This window comes from Vombatus ursinus, unplaced genomic scaffold (genome assembly GCF_900497805.2).
Source record: "Vombatus ursinus unplaced genomic scaffold, bare-nosed wombat genome assembly UNPS02014355.1, whole genome shotgun sequence".
Classification (NCBI taxonomy): Eukaryota; Metazoa; Chordata; class Mammalia; order Diprotodontia; family Vombatidae; genus Vombatus; species Vombatus ursinus.
In genome coordinates, this window is record NW_020954133.1 from 517953 (window position 1) to 533304 (window position 15352).

At 39.4% G+C, this 15352-nt stretch overlaps 1 protein-coding gene across 1 annotated transcript; it reads left to right on the top strand.

Moving 5' to 3' along the window:
- The first annotated feature begins 9338 nt into the window (after positions 1-9338).
- Positions 9339-10271, top strand: LOC114042322 (olfactory receptor 52B6-like). The gene has a single exon (XM_027861006.1). It carries the CDS (start codon positions 9435-9437, stop codon positions 10269-10271), a length of 837 nt encoding a protein of 278 aa, XP_027716807.1. The 5' UTR covers positions 9339-9434.
- The last annotated feature ends 5081 nt before the right edge of the window (positions 10272-15352 follow it).

Here is a 15352-nt window from a genome sequence, read left to right on the forward strand (position 1 = left end):
ATATCTGATTATGTGCTTAGCTATGCTCTATGTAGGCAGTCCAAGCCTTATGTCTCACTTAATGCTGACTAAAATCAAGAAAACCAGAAGCTAAAGTTAAGGAAGGAGAACATTGCGGGTATGGGAGATAGCCAGTGAAAAGTCTTGAGTTTAGAGAGGAAATGACATGGCATTCTATTTTTGATCAATTCTAATTAATAGGATATTTTTTCCCCATAAATTGAGATGAAATCTAGTTTTCTACAATTTTCATCCTATTGTTCACATTTATGTCCTACTAGGACCAAGTAGCTCAAGCCTTAACCTTCTCTCTTATCTCCTGTCTTTGCTAGATGACACTTGATGGAAATTATAGGGGAGAAATGAAACTCATGTTAAAGATTTCTTCCCAACTTGAGTTCCTCTCCATCTTTTCCATTAAAAAGAATGCCTGTGTTCTAATCTAGGCAATAACCCTCCCTGACGTTTGCCAAGAACTTGGTTTTCTTCTCTTTATGTCCCTTGGTCAGTCTTTAAAAAAAAAGTTTTATTAGTGCCTTGTCCTTACCCTATAGTCATTTCCTGATATGCTTAATATACCTCAAACACTCAGTGTAATAAAGGAAAAAAAACAGTTATTAAGCATAGTAATAATATGAACTATCCTTTACATAATAGCACTTTAAAGTTTTCAAAGTGTTTTACAACTATTATATCATTTTACCCTCAAAAAATAGATCATGGTTTAGAGCTGGAAATGAGCAAGCATTCATAGATTCCAACCCACTCATTTTACAGATAAGGACACTAAAGTCCAGAAAAGTTAAATGTCTTGACAGGGTTATACATCTTCTAAGTATCTGATTCATACCTGGGTCTCACTTAATACAGATTAAGATAAGTTAGCTAATAGGTGTCATGTCACTCTGTTCACTAATTTGAGCTTTCAGTAAAGTGATATCCAAGGCCTGCAACAGCGAAAGAACTTGGATTCAGATCCTGCCTTTGTCACTTATTATATGTATGACATTGAGCGAGACACTTAACCTTATTGGGCCTCCGTTTCCTCATCTGTAAAATGAGGGTTGGACTAGAAGGTTTCCAAGGCCTTTTTCAGCTCTAGGTCTGAGATCCTATGAACTTATCAAAAATATCAGCTGCTTTTGCAGCAGCTCCTTTATGAAAACTTCTAGTTCTCTCTTTTTTTTTTACAAGGACTGCTATCCACCCCAAAAATCAATCAACAAATAAAAGCTTTTGTTAAGCACCTACCATAAGCTAGGCACCATTCTAAGCACTGGGGATATGAACAAGTGCAAAACACAGTCTGATCTCAGTGTAAGATTTTTCTCTATCCCTCTCGTATTTCTTCTTTTGCTACATAGTTCCAGGATATCAACAAGTAAGACAGAGAGTAAGAAAATACATAGAGAAAGGGAAGGATGTTTGATGACAGCTATGAGAGAGGTGAGAGTAGAGGAAGAATGAGTGGATAATAAGAGAAATAAATAGTCTGAGCAGTGTCTTGGAAGGGGACCTCAAAGGGAAAAGTAGAAAGGTCAGGGGCAAAGATTAATCCTAAGTACTCTAGAATAGTGTTGAAGTCCTGAGAGAACAGAAAAAAAAAATGAATAATGGAGAAAAGGGGCTGGTGGTCTGAGATCTTCAGGCAGGGTCATCCTTCTCTTGGAGAAAAATGTACTATCTGTCCGTTTGTCTTTGGGCCTGATACAGTCTATCAAAGCCTAGGTGACATATGGATTAGAGATACCACACTGTGTTTAGCACTGAGGGGTGGGAAAAATGGAAGTATCCAGAGGGAGGAGGAGCCTGGGATCTTGTCCCTGGGGAGGAAAAGATGTAGGATTATATTGTATCTTAAAGCCAGCAACTTGACCTGATAAATCAGGATGCATACAGCCAAATGCTTAATGGACAGTGAGGAGAGACCTTGAAAGAAGAAACAGAATCTAGAAAAACTATGTGGGGGGCAGCTAGGTGGCGCAGTGAATAGAGTACCAGCCCTGAAGTCAGGAGGACCTGAGTTCAAATCCGCCCTCAGACACATAACACTTACTAGCTGTGGGACCCTGGGCAAGTCACTTAACCCAAATTGCCTCATTAAGAAAAAATAAAATGAAAAAAAAAAGAAGAAAAATACCTGAAGGAGAAGCATTTGGATCAGTTAAGGAAGACATTTATGTGGTTTGACAGAGAGGGTGGCATAGATGGTATGGTCTCTATGAAGAAGAGGACATATAGCATATGACATACGGTGAATGCAGGATCTTAGGATTTTGAGCTGGAAGGGACCTTATACAACATATCCTACAAATCCTTCACTTAATAGATGAGAAAATTGAGGGCCAGAGAGGTCAGTGACTTGGCCAGGGTCACACAGTTTGTACAAAGCAGAGGAAAGATTCCAATCTAGCTCTTGTGACGTAAGTAAAGAATAAGATGCCTGACTGAGATGAGACATAAGGGAAGGTTGAGGGGAAGTGAAGGGGAAAGGGACTGTAGCATTGAGAGAAGAAGGAAAGGAGAATCGTAAGAAACTAATGAGGAAGATCCCAGAATAATGGCTCAGTATGGGGCTAGGGAAGGGGCTGATGGTATAGGGGCTTGTGAGGTGATAAGTTTGGGAATGGAGGAATAGGTGAGGGGCAACAGGTAAACAGAGGAAAGGGGGATTGGTTCATTAGAGTATACAGGTCATTGGAATACATGTGGAAGATCGGTGGATTGCTGCTCAGAGGCTAGTAGATTAGAGAGAGGAGGATCATGGAGGCAGGAATGTTTGTTTATGAAAACAGCTATGGAGAAGCAAGAAAAGTGAGGGAATGAGAAGTGTTGGGATGTCTCTGTATTTGCCCAAACTTTGCTTACATACATATACTTTCTCCTGGAATGAGAAACATATTGACTGTCATGTCAATGGCACGGACATGAGTGTTTATGTCTGGGCAAGTTGGGAGGAGCCTAGGAAAGATCTATGGATGATTGTATACAAGCGTCTCTCTCTGGTTATTGTGCGTTCTCGCTTTCACATATATGTGGAAGTATATGTTTAAATATGTGCATCTACATATGTATGCAGATGTATTGTTATAATTAAGTGTATCTGGGTGTGTTTCTGTGTGTGTGTATGTTGTGTGTGTGTGTGAGAGAGAGAGAGAGAGAGAGAGAATGCACAGTTTATTCATTCAGTAAGTAGACAACTACTGAGTTGTTCAGTCATTTCACTTGTGTCTGACTCTTCATGACCCCATTTGGGGTTTTCTCTGCGTAGATACTGGAGTGGTTTGCCATTTATGAGTCCAGCACATTTTACACATGAGGGAATTTAGGCAAACAGGGTTAAATGACCTACCCAGGGTAACATAGCTAGTAAGTGTCTGAGGTCACATTTGAACTCAGGATGAGTCTTCCTGACGCCAGGCCCAGCACTCTATCAGATTCTGTGGAGGAAACAATTAGTGTTAGTCCCCGCTTTGACCTTAAGACATTTCTTCCTAGATGTAGAGACATGACACAATTAATGAACACTACAAGGTAAGGATTAAGTGTATTCAGAGCACACAGCTGAGAACACCAGCACATTAAGTAGGAGGAAGGATCAGCAAAGAAAGCTTCCTAGAGGAAGTAAGACATAATTCAGCCTTGGACAATGGGCAGGATTTGACTAGGCAGAGAAGTGTTGTTCCTGTGGGAATAAAAAGATAGAGATTATTTGTACAAGATAAATGATTGATTGTGGTAAGGGAGAGGAAAGAGTCAAAGATGACTCTAATTTCAAGCTGAGGTGACAGGGAAGATGTAGTGGTATCAGTAAGAGAGCAGGCAATGTGTCATCATGGATTGAGTACTAGAATAAGAGTAAGAAATAAGTCAATCTACCTGGAGTCAAATCGCTGTTCTGCTTTCAAATGTGAGCAAATTATTCCATCTTTCTGACTCTCAGTTTCCTTATCTGGAAAATGAGGAGGATAACAACTCGAGTAACAATATTACAGTTTTCTTTGGTGGGAAAAATGAAATAATGTATGTAAAGTAATTTGAAAACTTCAAAGTGTTATATAAATGTCATTGTGGTCAAGTGAATGATCTTTCAAGGCTGGTGTGTTTCTGGGTAATGGAGGTAAGAAGAATATAGAGAAAAAGAGATTATGTCTATTGTGGTATGTGAAGGTCTGTGGCTTTAAGTATAGGTGTAAAGTCCTGGTAGAATCTGGAGGAATGCGCATGGATAGGAATCTGGATAGGAATGGGAACCCAGTATCTGTGGGGGGAGGGAGGGTGGTGATATTTTGTTTTGGCAGTATAGATAAAGGAAACTCTTCTCTGAGATAGGAGGGAAGGGGGAAAAGTTGGAGCTAGAAACATTCAGAAACAGAGAAGAGGGATAATGAAAGCTTGCACTGAATGGATTTCTTGAATAAGGGAAACCAGGGATTTTAGTACTAAATAGAGGATGTCTGGATGAGCTATCATCCAATACTTTGAATGATTATTGAAAAATACTATAGGATCATAAGAAATTGAGAACCAGAACAGGAGGGAGGTTCTATTTGAAGTCAGACAGGAGGAGCTCACTGCAAAGCAGCTCGTCTCAGCTCTGTGACTTCAGCAATGCTCCATGGTCCGAAAACATCAATGGAATAGTTATATTTACCTAGTCAAAGACTCAGGGAGTCAGGGAGCATAGGCGCATTTTTTTTGTTAATTTATTTTGATTTGTCAATAATCACTTCCATATGCTTTTGAGTTTAAAATTTTTCTCCCCCTTCCTCCCTACCACCCTCCCCAAGATGGTGCACAATCTGACATAGGCTATACATTTGCATTCATATTAAACATATTTTCACATTAGTGATGTTATAAGTAAAAATTAAAACCAATAGAAGGAACCATCAGAAAGAAGAAACAAAACTTCAACAGAAGAGAAAAAAATAGCAATTCAACTTCCATAGTTCTTTCTTTGGGTGTGGATAGCATTTTCCATCACAAGGCCTCTGGAGATGTCTTAGATCCTTGTATTGCCAGGAAGGGTTAAGTTTATCAATATTAGTCATCACACAACGTGGCTGTTATTGTATACAATGTTCTCTTGGTTCTGCTCACTTCACTCAGGATCAGACCATACAAGTCTTTCCAGGTTTTTCTGAAGTCAGTCTGTTCATCATTTCTTATAGCACAATAGTATTCCATCACATTCATATACCACAAGTTGCTCAGCCATTACCCAGTGGATGGGCATCCTCTCAATTTCCAATTCTTTGCCACCACGGAAAGAGCTGCTATGAATATTTTTGTACATATGGGTCCTTTTCCCATTTGTATGATCTCTCTGGGATATAGCCCTAGAAGTGCTATTGCTGGGTCAAATGGTATGCACATTTTTATAGCCCTTTGGGCATAGTTCCAAATTGCTCTCCAGAATGGTTGGATCATTTCACAACTCCACCAGCAATGCATTAGGATTCCAATTTTCCCACATCTTCTCCAACATTTATCATTTTCCTGTTTTGTCATATTGGCCAATCTGATAGGTGTGATGTGGTACCTCAGAGTTGTTTCGATTTGCATTTCTCTAAGCAATAGTGATTTAGAACATTTTTTCATATGACTATAGATGGCTTTAATTTCTTCATCTGAGAACTGTCTGTTCATATCCTTTGACCATTTATCAATTGGGAAATGCTTGTATTCTTATAAATTTGACTTAATTCTCTATATATTTTAGAAATGAGGCCCTTATCAGAGAGACTAGTTGTAAAATTCTTTCCCAATTTTCTACTTTCCTTCTAATCTTAGTTGCACTGGCTTTGTTTGCAAAAACTTTTCAATTTGATGTAATCAAAATTATCCATTTTGCTTTTTGTAATGTTCTCTGTCTCCTGTTTGGTCATGAATTCTTCTGTTCTCCATAGATCTGACAGGTAAACGATTCCTTGCTCTCCCAGTTTGCTTATAGTATCAGCCTTTATATCTAAATCATGAACCCATTTTGACTTTATTGTGGTATGTGGTGTGAGATTTTAGTCTGTGCCTAGTTTCTGCCATACTCTTTTCCAGTTTTCCCAGCAGTTTTTTTCAAAGAGTGGGTTCTTATCCCAGAAGCTGAGGTCTTTGGGTTTATCGAATAATAGATTACTATAGTCATTGACTACTGCATCTTGCATATTTAACCTATTCCACTGATCCACCACTCCATTTCTTAGTCAGTACCAATCAGTTTTGATGATTGCTGCTTTATAATACAATTTAAGATCTGGAATGGCTAGGCCACCTTCCCCTGCATTTCTTTTCATTAGTTACGCATAGGCACATTTTTAAAAAATGAAGGTATAAAGGGGCAGCCTACAAGTGCCTGACTTGGAATCCAGGCTGGGTAGGGTTTCAAGTGTAGCCAAGAAAAATTGCATAAAATTTTAGTCAGTATTTCTTGTTCTCTATTGGATTCAGAACTTGAAAGCTCCTTTCATTTCCTCTGTCTTCATTCCTCTGTGAACCCCATCAACCATCAAGTCAATACAATTCAATACAACGTTAAATGTCAACTGTGTGTCAGGCACTAGACATGCAGAGATGAAAAAAAAAGTCAATCCTATTGTTTTGAAAAATGTGAATGGAAGGCGATGCCAAGATGGTGGAGTAAAGACAGGGACTCGCCTGAACTGGCTCCCAAACTCCACCAAATACCTTTAAATAATGACTCTCAACAAATCCTAGAGTGGCCGAAAGACTGGGCACAACAAGACTGGGCACAACAATTTTCCAGCCCAAGAGAACTTAAAGGAATGGTAGGAAAGGTCTGTTGCACTACAGTGATGAAGTCCCGAAAATGGATACTCTAGTGGTTGGCTGACATGGAGAGTTGATAAAAGTCTGTAGAATCAAGGAAAAGATGAAGTCTCAGATGACCATGTCATCTGGTTTTTCATTTTGTATCTTAAAATTATGAAAAATAGAATGATAGACTCTGGGAGGTAGAAGGACTATTAAGGGTCATCAAATTTATCCTTCTAACCTCTATATTTCTGTAAGGTGGCCATCAAGATTGTATTAAACACTTCTAATAATGGGAAATACTCACATTGTGTCTGTGTTTATGCATGTTATTGGAAATGCATGAGTGGTTGCATGTGAGAGGATGCTAGTATTATATAGGTGTATGTTTAATATATAGGTAATGCATATCAGTGCATTATTATATAAATGTGCATATGTTTCTGAATATACACATGTTATATCCCCCTGGTACCCACCCACCAGCAGAATGCAAGCCGTTGAGGGGATGTTTCATTTGTTTTATTGTATTGTTTGTACCGTACCTTGTACATAGTAAATGCTTAATTAAATGGTGGTGGTGCTTGTTCAGTGTGTCTGTGTTGGACTCTCCCAACCATATGCTTCATTCTCAAGTTAAACTCAATAATAAGAAGTTCTTCATTTGCCTCCAGACATGATGGGATCATTATCACTGGAGGTCTTCAAGTGAAGGCTGAAATGTTGTAGAAGACATTCTGTGCAGGTACAAGTTGACCTTAGTGGTCTCTGAAGACCTTTCCATCTAGGACGTTCTATGATTGTGTTCTATCCTGAATCTTTCTTTCTGCAGCCTCAGCTTATCCTCCTTCCCAAGGGCTGGGGGAGAGAGAAGTGTAAGGGGAGGAGAACAAGGCTAAAGATGTATTAATGAGAAGCTAGAGGCAGCATAGCTAAAGAACTGGCATTGAAGCCTGGGATAAAGTCCCCTTTCTGACACATACTCTGCGTGAACCTGGACAAGTCATTTAACTCTAAGTGCCTCCAGGCTTCTTTATGACTGTAAGTTGCAGAGAAAGGGTGTATATGTATTCATTTAGGAAGATCCTTATAGGGAATGCGGTACACTGGTGAAATCAAAAATCCAATCCCATTATCAATGAAAAATTAGTTTATTTCATTTTGTTTGGCCTGACCACTTCACAGATGCTCTGACATATCCAGACAGGCAAAGAACACCCTCTGGTTCTTGGCAACATAGAAGTAAGGAAGTAGAAAACTGGTCAGCTGTTGACCTTTGTTGCTACTACCCAAGCAATATGGGATTCTTCCAAGGGATATGACCACTTCTTAGCCCTCCTAAGAATGAGGTACCGAGAGGCCCAATCCTTCAGTTCAGGTCTTGATTCAATAGACAATACTTCCCTTTTTGTCCTTAGAAGGGCTCAGGGAATCACCACCACCAACTCCTCTTCCTCCTTCTTCTCTTCTTTCTCTCTCTCTCTCTCCCCTCCTTGCTCTCCCTCCCCTCATCAGTTTTCCTATCCCTATCTTTATCCCCATTCCTATCCCTCCCTTCCTTTCCAACTCCCTCAATCAGCAGTCCAGTTTAAGTAAAATGTGATGTGCATGAAAGGAAGTAATGTGAAATTAAGCTGGAAAAGTTACTGGGAGAGTGAAATTTGTTTCTGTATAGTGAAATTATGGCAGGTTAGAGCTGGTAAGATCCCTAGATTCTGGTGACTTTCATACAGCAAATTAATAGCAGAGCCAGGACTAAAATTAAATTCTCTTGATTCCTGGTCCATGAATGTTTCCATTGCACCCACAACTTGATACTCCATTAAAGTTTTTGAATAGACAAATAGGTATTTAGGAAAAAGGGAAATCAGTCACTGTCATTAATTTATACTCTTATATTATGAAGATTGCTACAGGTCACCATAACAGTCTGTTTATTCTGTAGTTTATTTTTTCCTACTCCATCTGACCTACTAATTATTGGGTCCTTGGGCATCTTTATACCAAAGCTTAAAGTCAAAATATTTTCAGAAACCAGGTGTCTTTAAAAAATGAGACTTTATCTTTAGTAAGATTTCCTTATAGGGAACTTCTGATTTAAGTATCATAATTACTGTCAGTCAGTTGTCTATCAATAACCTGTAGTTTCAAAGGTGTTCCAATGAACATTGATCACTGGTTTTATATTCACAATCTCTTGAAAAACAGATCCAGTGACACTCCTGCCCTTCTATCTGTGTACTCAGCAAAGCTGATCATAACTCTGTTGCTGTGCCCCACCCCCTCATAAAATGTGCAGAGACTAATAATGTTTGCAAATCCTATCATTGTGTGCAAAGCACCTAAAGACTGGTCTTTGGTTTATAGCCAAAGATGATATTAGTACGTGTTGTAGCTGTCTATAGTTAAAACCAGAATTTGGCACTGTTTGAAGATTTCATAGCTTTTACTTTGGTAAAATTTTACTAACCTATGACTAATTTCTTAGTTTTCTTTCCTCATGCAGGGAAACATCTATAAAATAATAAGATCTCAAAGCTGTAAAAGTCACAATGCTTCCTCTGAATAGTACTGATACCCGCCTTGCTGGTTGCTTTCTCACTGGAATCCCAGGTCTGGAGCACCTGCACATCTGGCTTTCTATTCCCTTCTGCTTCACGTATATGACTGCTTTGGCAGGGAATGGCATCCTGATCAGTGTAATCGTCTACCACAGAAGCCTTCATGAACCCATGTACCTGTTCCTGTCCATGCTGGCCAGTGCTGGTATCTTGCTGTCTACTTCCACCATGCCCAAGGCTCTGACCATCTTCTGGTTGGGGACCCAAGCCATCTCCTTTGATGCATGTCTCACCCAAATGTTCTGTATCCACTTTCTGTTTGTGGCTGACTCAGCCATCTTGCTGGCCATGCCATTTGACCACTATGTGGCCATCTGCTCACCCTTACATTATAACACTATCCTTACTCCCACCATCATCAGAAAGATAGCTGGGGCCACACTTACACGCAGCTTCTGCATTATATTCCCATCTGTCTTCCTCCTCAAAAGCTTACCTTATTGCCGGACCAATATAATTTCACATACATTCTGTGAGCACATGGGCATTACCCGGCTGTCCTGTGCTGATATCTCTGTCGATGTCTGGTATGGTTTGGCAGCTGCCTTGCTCTCTACAGGTCTCGGTATCATTCTTATCACCGTCTCCTATATACTCATCCTACACACTGTCTTCCATCTTCCAGCACATGAAGCTCAGCGCAACGCACTGGGAACATGTGACTCTCACGTTTGTGTTATACTGCTCTTTTACATCCCTGCTCTATTTTCTGTCTCTGCCTACCGCTTTGGGAGGAAAAGTATTCCCCCTTATGTCCATATCCTCCCAGCCAACCTCTATGCTGTTATCCCACCCCTGCTCAACCCTGTCATTTATAGTGTGAGAACCAAACAGATTTGGGAGGGGGCAGTCCAGATGTTTTTACAGCTGGGGAAGTGATCAAGATGGAAGCCAACAAACCTAGAGTTATCTTGACCAGAGGTATCAAACTTGTAACCAGAGGTATCAAACTAAGCTGCTCACAAATAAGGCCAGGACCAGATTAAAATGTAATTATGAAACATTTAAGAAAATAAATAACAATACAACATAAATTATGTTAATTTGTGGGTTTTTTTCAATATGCAGTTTCACTCAGAGAATTAAAGTGATATTTATTTTTAAAAATATTACCTTTGTAAAAGAGCTTCCTAATTTAACCAAGGGCACAGTAGGAAACTTGCTTTTCATTCGTTGTTAAACCAATAGAGATTTGACATCACAAGTGGAAGATTGAATATAGTTTTAACAGGGAGCAAACAGCTTCAGAGAACATCAATGCCAAGAGAATTCTCAAAACTTTTAATAGCAGCTCCCACCACAGTCTCCAACTAAATAACTTTTTGGCCTCCACCCAAGGTCTTTGGATTAACAGTGATTTCTGCATCAATGGATTCTTCTCCTGCAGTCTCTTGACTGCTGCTAGTGAGATCCACATGTTGTTTGTGTTAAATATTTTGAAGTTTGATATAGACTTGACTTCATCCACTTGGGCTTTTGGCACTTGAACAATTTCAACCAATCTCAGTTTGTCTTCATATTGTTTGATGGTACCACCCTTTACATCTTTTCTTGTCTTGTTTATGCCTTCCATGACAAATTTGCAACATTTTCCACTGGGTAGATTCATAAGATGGTTAAAAATATCGAGATCCACCATGGAACTCAAATTATCCATGTCAAACATGAAAATGTACTCCTTTCCCTCTCCTATAAGACTATCAAGCAAACCAGAATTGTAGAAACTAGTGTAAATATCACCATGACCTGGAGGACATCAAGCTTCTGTATTTTCCCCTGAATGAGACACATCTTTTGCTACCTGCTTTGATTAAAAGTGTAGATTTTCACATGGCAATAACTATACTTCTGGAGTATTTTTGGTATCTTAATCATTATTAAAAGGGTTCATAAAAATAAGAGGAACATCTGTATTGTATATTTTCTTCAAGTACTCAATTTTATGAACTGTAAGATCCAAAATGGAGTTTTCATTCTGCATACCAATCAGGCTTTTGTGGCCTTTATAGCGCCTGCTAGTTCCCAGACCACCATTCAGTTTTACCAGTACCTACTTATCCAGGACAGAAGGTATATCATCAAGTAAGGCTCTGACTTTTATCTTCTCATAAGGCTAAATTGAATCCTTTGGAAACTTCTGGATTTTCCCCCAATACACAGAAGGTCCCTTTTATGTTAGAATCTATGGAATAGCTTCTGAAATCAGTCAAGGTCTTTTTTAATATGCTAAGATTCATTTTGTGGTACAATTGAAAATATTTTCTCTAGTTGTTTCTTCACTGGTAATTCCATCTTTTGTCAGATGACCTCTTGTAACTGGGAAATCCCACCTTCAGACATTGCTTTGGTAAGATCGTCTGGACCTACCTCTCCTCCACATTTCCCAATATCTGCCAAGAGGAAATCCATTCTGCCAACCCTGGGGACTCCCACTGGAAAGTAATTTGTGGTTTTCTAAGTAAATATGTGGGTTCAGGGATCCTTTTCCATTTGAGTTTGACACCACTGATCTTGACTCCTAATCCAGCCAAATTGTCTTCTCTATCCTAGTCCTCTCCTTGTGCCCAAATTCAAGACTCCTTCATCCCTACTCTTTTCTCAACCCTGTTCCAGTATCTATACCTATGAATATCTCCTTCACAAAGTGAGACATCCCATACCTATTCCCAACTCCAACCTTATCCTAATCTCCAGTTTTATCTCCACTCAGCTCAATCCTATCTTAGTATGGCCATACTAAGGCCATACTAAGCCACATCCATATCCTTATCCCTATTCCAATCATATCACTTTCCTAACTTTGTCCTTATCTTTATCCCTTTTCCCACCTCCGGTCCTCTCCCAAGCCTCTACCAGTATTCATCATTTCTATCCAAAACCCATCACCTTAACAATCCCTATTCTTATCCACACCGTCATCTCCAACTCTAACCCATTCCTAAACCAATACTGATCCCTATTCCTGTCTACATTCCCATACTAAAATTTATCCCTAAACACATCTACATCCCCATCTTTACCTAATCACTTCACCATACCTATTTTTCTATCTCTACCAATAGATATCCATTTCATCACCTCTCTCCTCCCACTGTCTGCTCTCCAGATGTATCAATAACATCTTCCATTCTACCAGCTTACCAAACCTCCTCCCTAGTCTTCAAGTGGTTCCCGAATGCTGTCACCTTCAGGACAGCTTCTTGGACTTATTGAAAGGAATATAACAGCTTCTTCAACCTAGCCCTTTTAAGCCTACCCATCCATACAAAAAGCCTCTGATACAGTGCCTTTACACTTTACCTTTAAAGTTCTACTATGTGAGATGCAAGCATTCAGTGTTATCTATGAGTACATCACTTATTCAGTACCTGGAATTCAATTACCTGTATGTCAGTTTGTGTAGACATCTGTAGTCCCTTTTCCAAGGGAAACTTTTATTCTTGCCTGGAGGAAAACCAGAAGGTTTAGAACAATAACTAAGTGAGTAATTTTGGGTAAAAAAACTTTCCTGTGAGTATATCTCCTCTCTCATCAGTCCCTGTCTTGGGAGATTGTAAATCAAAGCAATCTGATATGTGTTTAGTAAATATTGTTGTAGTTTAAAAAAAAAAAGCAGCCCAGGATAGAAGGGGACAAAACACGTATCTGAATCTTGGAATCTTATAATCAATAGTAACTAGACATGGCCCAGGTAAATTCCTAAAGGTTAAAGAAGGCACATGAAGATCAGACAATAATTTATTGGAATATGGAGTGTGTGAAGGGAGACAGTATGAAATAAGCCTGAAAGCACAGATTCTGGAGGGTCATGAATGCCAAATGTATTATATAATGTAGAAGAGGAGAAGCCACGAATGCTTTTGACCTGAGATGATACTCCTAATCTAAGGAGTCACAGATTCTTAGTCTGAGACCACTCTCATGGTCCAGTCCACTGAAGGCAGAGTCCCGCAGGAACCCAGAAATCCTTGGCCTCTACAGCCTCTAGAATCATTCTCTGCACAGAAGACAATATCTGTTCCCAGGCAGGCAAAGGGTTAAACTGGCTGATTTTCCTCATATCCTGGAGGATGGCACAGAAGTGAGTACTCAGGGATTTGCAGGCTTGGAGCTTTCCCTCCTGGGATTCCAAGGAGAAGAATAAAAAGTTCTATCTTATTTCTTACCAGGGCATTCATTCGATCTTCAGTTTAATACCCTGGCAAAGACAGATTTTTCCTTCCTACAAGTAGGAAAATTGGAGCCTGAGCTTGTTGAGCTAAACCACGGTGGTGAGCATAGTGATGGTGGCGGCTGGGGGACTGGGGTGGGGTGGAGTTGGGGGAGTTGTTCTATGTGTCCAGAAATATCATTAAACTACCTTGCTTCAGACTTCAATAGGATATAACCCCATCTGAAGGCAAGGAAATGCACAAGATCACCCTGGATAAATAGGGGCTTCTTCTAGTTGTGAAAGGAGCAGAGAGCGGATGTGCAGAATGTGATGTGTATGGACGTGTATACACACATATATACACTTATATACATAAACACACATATAGATATATGTGTGTGTTGGTGTATGTTTCTGTGTGTATATAAGAGGGACTCAGTCCCGAGGGAAGTACTGGAATGGGGCCTGGGGCTAGGCACTGGCATCAGAAGCCTTTGTTTGATGGTTTCTTACCTATGCACCTTTGTGGCTTTTAATAAGTCCCTTCATTTTTCTTACTGCATAACTCAAAAGTAAGTGAAATATGTGAGCGCCCAGAGAGAAATAAAGTGAGGCTTAAATTTTGAATGGGGTGTCTGCTACTCAGAATTTAAAAATTCAGTGTTTTCTCCCATTTTTCTTCCTAGACCAATCATACTTTCTTGGATGTACTGGCTATAAATGATTTCAAAGTCTCTAAAACTTATCTCAGTAAGTTGGTTGGAAGTCATTAATGTCATCTACAACATTTGGAGTTTTCACTGCATTCTCTCCTAAACATTTAGAAAATAAAATTAAATAAAATTAGGTTCAGTACTTGATGTAAGGGATTGTTAACTTTCTATCCAGAGAAGCATTCGTTTATGTAATTGGTTCTAATATTTGTCATAATACTCAAACATACTTTCAAGGGCAATGTGAATGCATACTTATCCATTTAAATAAGTCTCAATAGTTTTTCAAACTAGATAGGGAAAATCAGAGCAGAAATGAGTTGGAGCCAGCTCTAACCCCCTTTCAATTGTCAAGTCTTAAATTTTCAGTGTGACCATTGACACTTTGGAAGTTGGTACAAAGCAGAGCTTAATTTATTGGTTCATTGATTACTCTTCTGAAAATGTTTATAATGCAGATTAAACTTAAAAGTGGGAGTGTGTGCACATTTTTTTCCCAGAGAGTCCAGCTAATCAACGTTTGCCAGCACCCACTTGTATTGCTCCATGTAATATCGCTTGAGCTCAGCAGTAGTAATCAACAGAAGGCTAAGGGAATGGAGGCTACTAATGTCTATAATCATAATCATAATAATTGGCACTTATATAACACTTTAAGGTTACAATGTATTTTATACCCATTATCTCTTTTAAGCCTCACATCACACCAGAATTAGAGACAGGTTCCTGAAGAAGATACCATTTAGCTTGGACTTTAAAGGATGAGTTTCAATTTAATAGATAAAGAGACAGGAATAGAAAACATTCCACTCAGAGTTAAAATCAGAAGCAAAGTTACAGAGCTATAAGAATGGCATAGTTAAGCAGTGGGATCTGGAGTCAGAATACCTGGGTTCAAATCCTGTCTCCAATGCTTATTACTTAAGCAACTTTGGCCAAATCAATTAATTCCTGGGGCCTCAGTTTCCCCATCTGTAAAGTGAGGAGAGTTGGACTCAATGGCCTCTGAGGACCCGACGAGCTCTAGATTTATGACCCTTTGAGTGTGTGGGGGAAGGAGAGTAAGCAGCCCACCTCAGCTAGTGTATATGATA

Excerpts from the sequence above, each read along its gene's own strand:
- LOC114042322 (XM_027861006.1), top strand. The coding sequence starts at position 9,435 with ATGACTGCTTTGGCAGGGAATGGCATCCTGATCAGTGTAATCGTCTAC.